The sequence below is a fragment of the Notechis scutatus genome, chromosome 2, assembly GCF_049901735.1.
Source record: "Notechis scutatus isolate UNSWTSFEM ecotype Mainland chromosome 2, rNotScu1.2, whole genome shotgun sequence".
NCBI lineage: Eukaryota > Metazoa > Chordata > Lepidosauria > Squamata > Elapidae > Notechis > Notechis scutatus.
Genome location: NC_142010.1, coordinates 10,297,873 through 10,306,210, shown reverse-complemented (window position 1 = coordinate 10,306,210; position 8,338 = coordinate 10,297,873). Strand labels below are relative to the sequence as shown.

The 8,338-nt window shown below is 43.7% G+C and overlaps 1 protein-coding gene across 1 annotated transcript; it reads right to left on the bottom strand.

Moving 5' to 3' along the window:
* Positions 1-146: 146 nt before the first annotated feature.
* LOC148131739 (uncharacterized) lies at positions 147-7,593 on the bottom strand. Its single transcript, XM_087953333.1, is given in 3 exon segments — positions 147-1,325; positions 1,328-1,937; positions 7,099-7,593. Coding segments are annotated over 2 exon segments (576 nt in total). The 5' UTR covers positions 1,850-1,937; positions 7,099-7,593; the 3' UTR covers positions 147-1,271.
* Positions 7,594-8,338: the final 745 nt, after the last annotated feature.

Genomic DNA, 8,338 nt, shown 5'->3' with positions numbered 1-8,338 from the left:
ACAGGGCCACAATTAAGCCCAAAATTTCTGTCAGGCAGCAACTTTAAACTATTATTATCTTTCAGCCCAGGAAGCAAGCCAAGCCTTCATTTAGCTTTTTTAATCACTGGGGTGAACAATGTAAGAGATGTGCACTCTGGAGAAACTAAAATGTGGTAGGATAGTGTAATTTCATTAAGGCTGGACAATAGACTAAAAACATTTTTTTTAAAAAAAATCCCAGGCCAGAAGATTATGGACTTTCATGCAGTTCACATGGAAAAAAAACTTCACTGAAACCTTAAGTTTTATTTGACAACCCTAAACAGGATTTCCTATCCCAGTTCAGAGCTGGTAACCCAGGTCCCTTCTGTCACAATGTGAAGTACCTGGCAAGGTGACCTCTAAACAAAAGAAAGTATGGCCCTGCATTGTTCAGAGCTGAAGAGATTTATCTCTGCTATGGACTTTCTGATGCATTTTAGTTGTGATTTGCAACAAACAGTTGTGAGGCTACTCTCCAGTGTGATATCGATTGTGCATGCGAAAGGATGAAGGTTGGGCAAAACATTTCCCACAATCTGATCATTTATATGGTTTTTCTGCAGTGTGCATTCGCTGATGCTTCAAAAGAGTACCTTTCTGAGAAAAACATTTATCACACTCTGGGTATTTAAAGGGCTTCTCTCCTGAATGGATTCGGCTGTGACTTGTAAGGTAAGATGGTCACGCAAATGCTTTCCCATACTGTAAACATTTATAACTTTTCCCCATGTGAATTTTTATATGATTTCTAAGGTTTGATGTGGTACGAAAAAATTGTCCACACTCGATGCATTGATATGGCTTTTCCCAGGTGTGAATTTGCTGATGTCTCCAGAGTACTTCCTTATACGCAAAAGATTTCCCACATTCTATGCAATTGTATGGCTTCATGCCTGAATGGACCCTCTCATGCATTCCAAGGGTGTGTTTTCAGAAAAAGCATTTCCCACACTCCAAACAGTTGTACGGCTTTTCCCCTGTGTGGATTCTCTCACGATTCCGCATGTCTTTTCATGTAAGAAAACCTTTCCCACACTCCCCACATTTTTAGGGTTCTTCCCCTTTGTCACCTTTCTGATGTCTCCAAAGTTCAAAAGAATACATAAATCTTCTCCCACATTCTGGGCAAAGGCTCTGTCTCCAGTGCGAATTTTCTGATGTCACACCAGGGTTGATTTACTGGAAAAGTATCTCCCACATTTGAGGCACTTTACATTTTTCTCCCCTCTGTGTGTTTTCCAATGACTTCAAAGAGCTGAACTTTGGGTGAAACAATTTCCACACACAAAGCATTTGTAAGTTTTTTTCTTTTTCTCCCCTCGTGTGTTTTCCAATGACTTCGAAGAGCTGAACTCCGGGCGAAACATTTTCCACACTTAAAGCATTTGTAAGGTTTTATTCCTGCATGAATATTCTCATGGCGCCAAAGAGTTGAGTTCTGAGAAAAGCTCTTCCCACATTCCCAACACTTGTAAGGTTTCTCCCCTGTGTGAATCGTCTGGTGGTTTTTGAGATTGGCTTTTAGGCGGAAACATTTCCCACATTCCAGACATTGATAAGGCTTCTCTCCAGTGTGGATTTTCTGATGTCTCAGAAGTTCTAACTTTCTTTCAAAATGTAAGTCACATTCCTCACATTTATAAGGTTTTAGGATGCCCTCCAAACCTTGACTGGATCCTCTTTGAAAATGGATCTTCCTGTGGGTCAAAAGGAGGGACCAGCAAGCAAAGGTTTTCCCACATTCTGAGCATATATGGGTTGTTTGGTGGTTTTCTGGAGTGTTACTTGTATCTGACGGGAGAGCCAAGGGTTTCTCATGCTCCATACTTGTTGGCGGCGGCTGCCTTGAACTGCTTTTCCACTGTTTGTCGTAGTCGACTTGCAGGTAAAGGTTGGATCACAATATTTTATTTCTGTTAGGAAAAAAAAGAGAGATGGAGAATATTATTTCCTTTTGAGAAGGGAATAGCAAAATCTGAGACTTGGAAGGGACCATGAAGGTCTTCCAGTCTACCCCCCTGCCCAGGGTCTAAAATAGCTAGACAAAATCTCCAATGATGGAGCCCCCACATATCTTGGATGCAAAATCTTCTGTTGTTGTAGTTGTTTAAGTGTTTTGGGGTGTTGTTAAATGAAGGAAGACCCAGGGAAGTACTCACAGGTACCTGAAGGGGATAAGGGAGACCCTGGAGATTCAGCACAAGCCACACATGAATTAAGAGAGCTGCAGTCGCTCAATGAGGCAGAAATGCCAAGATGGCCCCTTAAGTGGAGGCCTGGGTCCTTCAGCCATCTGCCACTGACCCCAGGACTGGACTTCAGCCCATTGTTACCTGTGCCACCCCAAAATGTGGCCTTAATCCCCAGACTGGAGGCCTTTGCAGTCTTATGCCATTCTCCAAGCCGCATGTTCTGTACCGTCTCTAAGTAACGTGTCCCAAAACATTTCTAAGCTTCTCTTGGACCCCCTCAAGTCAAACGTGGACTGTGCTGGGACTCGGATGGTCTCCCCTACCACCACCACCCCACAGACAAAGCAGTGCTTCTTATTTATTTATTTTATTTATTTATTTTATTTATTTATTTTATTTATTTGATTTGCCAATTGTTTACAAGATAATAAGTATAAATGTGTACATAGTTGTGAATACATGAAATGGGTACATATAAGAAAAATAAAAGAATGAGAGAAACAATAGGACAGGGACGGTAGGCACGTTGGTGCGCTTATGCACGCCCCCTACAGGCCTCTTAGGAAAGGGGTGAGGTCAATAGTAGACAGTCTAAGGTTAAAGTTTTTGGGGTTAGGGGAAGAAACTACAGAGTCGGGTAGAGTATTCCAGACATTGACCACTCTATTGCTGAAGTCGTATTTCCTGCAATCAAGTTTGGTGCGGTTTACTTTGAGTTTGTATCTATTGTGTGCTCTTGTGTTGTTATGGTTGAAGCTGAAGTATTCATTGACAGGTAGGACATTGCAATGTATGATTTTATATACCATGCTTAAGTCAGACCGAAGGCGGCGTAATTCAAGGTTTTCAAGTTCTAGAATTTCAAGTCTGGTGGCATAAGGTATTCTACAACGAGTAGAGAACTCTTCTTGTGAAATATTTCTGGACTTTCTCAATTGTGCTAATATCAGATACGTAGTGTGGGTTCCAGACTGATGAACTGTATTCGAGTATTGGTCTAGCAAATGTTTTGTATGCTCTGGTTAGTAGTGTGATATTACCAGAGAAAAAGCTACGTAGGATTAGGTTAACAACTCTTAATGCCTTTTTGGCTATGTAGTTGCAGTGGGCTCTAGCACTTAGATCATTAGAGGTGAGTATTCCAAGGTCCTTTACAGAGCTTGGGTCATCAACAAGATCTTGACTATTCAGCTTGTATTTTATTTTCTGATTTTTTTGCCAATATGTAAGACAGAGCATTTATTTGTTGAGATTTGAAGTTGCCATTTGTTTGACCACTCTGATACATAGTCAAGATCTTTTTGTAGGGTAGCAGTATTGTCTGTGGTATTGAACAGCTTTACATCATCAGCGAAGAAACGCATAATTGCTCTTAATATGATCACAGAGGTCGTTTATGTAGAGTATGAAGAGAGTTGGTCCTAGAACACTGCCTTGGGGAACACCACTATTGACAGGTACTGGATTTGATAGTACGCTCCGATTTTGCCCATTTGTTGTCTGTTTGACAGGAATGCTTCTATCCAGTTATTCAGTTGTCCAGAGATACCATAGGATTTTATTTTTAGGAGTAGTTTGTCGTGTACCACTGAATCAAAGGCTTTACAGAAGTCTATGTAGATTGCGTCTATTGCTTTGCCCTGGTCGAGTTGTGTCGCCCATATGTTTTTGCAGTGTAAGAGTTGCAGATTACAGGATAGTTTTTCTGAAACCAAATTGTTTATTGGAGAGTAGGTTATTTGTCTCTAAGTGAAGGATGATGGATTGGTTAATAATTGATTCCATGACTTTACAGGTGACGCAGCATAAGGAGATTGGCCTGTAATTTTCAACTAGGCTGGGGTCTCCTTTTTGAAGATGGGGATGACTGTGGCTTGTGACCATAGGTTAGGCAAGGAGCTGGTTCTGAAAGATTTTTCAAAGATTATGCTTAGAGGTTTGGCTATGGCAGTGGATAGCTTTCTTAAGAAGTAGGCACATATTCCATCCGGTCCAATAGATAGAGATGGTTTTAGGTTGCGTAGTGCTTTTTCAACATTGTCTTCTGTGAAATCGATATGTATTAGATCATTGTTGTTATCTGTGGTACGGCTAGGAAATACTGGGCATGATCCATTGCTGTTTACAAATACTGAGCCGAAGAATGTGTTAAAGATGTTGGCTTTAATGGTGTCGTCGTTGCAGTCTTTACCATCAGGTCCTATCAAGGGAGGGATGGACCTTGAGTCTTTTAGTTTGTTGTTTACAAAATTGTAAAAGCACGGGTGGAATTGGTGCTTAGAAGGTTTTCCTCTTGTTTAATGTGATAATTGGTGCATTCGGTCTTTATCTGGTGGCATAAATTTTTGTATCGGTTTTTGAAATTGGCAACGTGACCAGATTTGTTTTCCGCCAGAGTGATCTCTTTTTGGATTGAAGTTTCCTTATTGTTATGGGTAATCTGCTTTTTTGTTTTGTTTTGGGAGTTGTTGTTGGTACATATAGTTTGATGACTCTTTTGACTTCAAGTAAAAATATGTTGTAATGGTCTTCAACAGTATTGCATCCAGTGAATAGAGATTGCCAATCAAGGGATGAGAGATCGTTGTGTATAAGATCATAGTTGCCTTTTTTGAAGTTACAATTGGGGATTACATCATTGTGATTTTTGTGTGGACGTATGTTGAGACAAAAGTCAATCATATTGTGGTCACTACTGGAAAAGGGTTCTTTAGTTTGTATTCCGTAAATTAAATTCAAACTATTGCAGAAGATGAGATCGAGGCAGTTGTTTAGTCTAGTGTTGTTGGTTACTAATTGTTCCAGTCCCAGATTTGTAATAGCATTGTAGAAGGTTGTGTGTATGATTTCAGTTGTACAATCATTTAGGGTCCAGTCAATATGAGGTAGATTGAAATCACCAAGAAGGATAAAAGGGCATGGGCAGGATGCAGCCCATGTTAGTAATGTATTTAGCTTGTTTACATGTTCGATGTCATAATCAGGTGCTCTGTAACATAGTAAGAATCGAATTGTGATATTTAAGGATAGTTCACAGATGATGGTCTCAGGAAGAGCAAGCTCCTGGGTAACTTGGATATTTTTTAGATGTAAGGATTTTTTTATAGAAGATAGCAACACCACCTCCTCGACGATTTTCACGATCTGATCGGTAAACATGATAGTCTCTTACTGTGGTAATGGAGTCGGGGAGATGCATTGAGCCATGTTTCACAGACAAATATAATGTCAAAGTTAGCCATATTTAGGAGGATGAGAAATTCAGGTATTTTATTCACGAGGCTTCTTGCATTGAGTAGTTTGCATTTAAGGCCGGCAGTAGTTGGAATTGAGGTAGTTGGGGGCGTGCGTGCCTAGTCTTGGGTGATGGTGGATCGGTTGAGGTAGGGTTGTGGTTGAGGGTAAAAGCTGAGTATTGGGTTGCGTGGCTTACTTTTGATACAGTCAGCATGGTAGTCAATGTACAGGTCCTTCTCTCCATTGTCTAGATGGTTTTTGAGTTCAATGCGGAGTACACGGGAGCGGGCACGTTGCTGTATGGTTAGGTCAGGGCACGTTGCTGTATGGTTAGGTCAGGGCGGCAACGGAGGTTCTTATGGTTGGTGTTGGTTTTGGCGAGTATTATCTGGGACTTCATCCACTTAATGACCAGTGAAATCACTTAACCCCAACAGTAAGTGCAGAATTACCCTAACTGGCCAAAGCCATCATGTGATATCTTACACAATGACCACTGTGCTAAACAAGCGAGATTCCAATCCCAATTGTAGTCGTAAGTCAAGGTCTACCTACAGGCAACACAAAAGACAAAGGCATTGCAGAAGCAAAAGAGGTGGAAAGAGAGTTGAGGTTAGCGTAAGCAACCCATTTCTTTCCCCCTTTTGCTTTTTTCTGATTTTTCCACTTATTCCAGTTCCATCCCATTATAACTAATTGATCCTGGCTTCCTCATGACACACTGGCTCTCCCTGCATGGATCCGTTTCACAACTCAGTCTCTTCCTGTAGGGAAGACCAGGCAACTTTCCTTCGTGCTGTTTATTTGTTGTTTAAATTTGTTTGCCGGTTGATTTCCTGGGACCCCCGAGGCTGCTTCTCTGATGCTCTGAGCACAGCCAGGCCTAACCAAAAAGCTGTGCGTGTGTTTGTGTATTAGGAGGAGGAGTTCAATCACTTCTTCCAAAAAGAGATTCAACCCTAGAAGATCAGACAGGAAAGGAGGATGGGAAAGTGGCTCTGATTTAGCATTTCATCCTTCTCCAGGTGCAACAGCCAAGTTACTCATAAAAGGACCATGGCTGATCAAGGCAAATAAAGCTAGAGAGAGCTTCCTCAAAGTGAAATGAAAGACCCTATTTGTCATCCTAAGCAGCCCTGAAATAATTTTTAAAAAGCTGACCTGTGACATGGTTTAACGCTGGGGTAAATTCACCCCAAATCCCCAATAAAGGATCCAGAGAATTTCAATTAAGGTTTAAGCCTTAGGTAGAAGGCCTAAACGCTTCAGCTTACTAAACCGTAACCCCAAGTGCATTATGGAACAAGGCACAAACAAGAAAAGTTTGCACACATAATGTATCCCTGAAGCAAGACCCAGTTTGGGCTGAGAGAACATTTCCCCCTGGAGGGACAGGATGAAGGCTGGACAGCAACAGCCCCACCTCCAGGCGAGTCCCCAGGCAGCCTCTTTCCGCCTCCACCCAGCCGATGCGACTCCCCCACTCCGTGGCCTTCTGCCCAGGGAGTCTCCAACTCCACCCAGAGTGGTTTCTTCAAGAAATATTGATTAAAGGAATTGCGCCTTCACCCAGCACCTTGGCAGCATTGCCATTTTGACAAAGATTAAAAAAGCTTATTCCCCAAACCAACATTTATTTACTCACCTTTGCATTTATAGTTAAGAGGTCTCTGGGTTACTTGTTCCCCTCTGAGCCAACACTTTCACCGCTGACCAGTTAAACGTTGCCTGATCGAATGGCCCTTGGTGCACAAAGCTGCTTCTCCAACCACGCCACGATTTCCAAATTCTCTAGAATGCTGTCCCAGCCAAAGGTTGGTGGGTCCCGATCCGAGAACAACTCTTGTCCTTTACCTCCTGCAAAGACAAATGAAAAAGGTTCAGATGCCAACAATAACCTATAAATGACCTGGGAGAGATAGGAGAAGTTACAATTCAAATAATGGAGATGGAATCGTGATTCAAGAACATCTCGATAAGCCAAAATGGAAGAATCTGGCAAGATCAAGTCCAACAGGGATCAAAGTTGTGAGTAGGAAAACTCAAAGGGGAAGATGAGAGATCAGATGGGGAAGAGCGTGAGTGAAAAGGGCTGCTCTTTCTGAACCCAATGCTACCTTGGACAGGCATTTTGTAAAATACTTACAATTATTTAAGGCAACCTTCCGGCCACCAGCTTGTTCTAGCACAGGGGTGGGCAAACTTTTTGGCTCGGGGGCCGCATTGACTTTTAAAATTTGACAGACGGGCCGGGTCAGCACAAGATTTTTTGGGAATTGCCCCCCCACCCTTCCCCCCTCTTCTCCTCCTTCCCTCCCCTCGGAGGCCCCTGAGTCAGGAGTTGCTACCGCGGCCGCGGCTCGCGCATGCTCCAGTCCGCGTTGCCTCGGGAAGGAAGGCAAAAAGGAAGAGCCGCGGCGGTGCTTTGCAAGGGAGCAGCGGCACCGGAGGCTCAGGCTCAGCGGCTCCTGGTTTTGCCTTTTCTTTCCCAAGGCAATGCGGGACTGGAGCCGCACGGAGCTGCGCCGGCGGTAGTAACTCCTGACAGCCCCAGCCGAACACCTGAGCGGAGCCAGGCGAAACTGCCTGTTGCTGCTGCCGGAGCACCGCGGGTCGCCTCCTCCAAGCAGCCCGCCCTCCTGCCAGGCTTCCCCTCTGCCGCGGCTCGGGGCCAGGCGCGAGCGCCGCGAGTTAAAGGAAGCCGAAAGTTGCTGGGAAGTTGCTCGGGTGCTGGGAGCAGGCTTTTAAAGTGCCGCCCAAGCAAAGTTTAAGCAGCCCGCCCGCCCGCGGGCGGAACCTCCTCGGAGGAAGGCGCTCCAGCCTGCAAACTTTGCCTTTGCAAAGTTTAAGCCTGGAAGCCCGGAGACCAAGCAACTTCCCAGCAA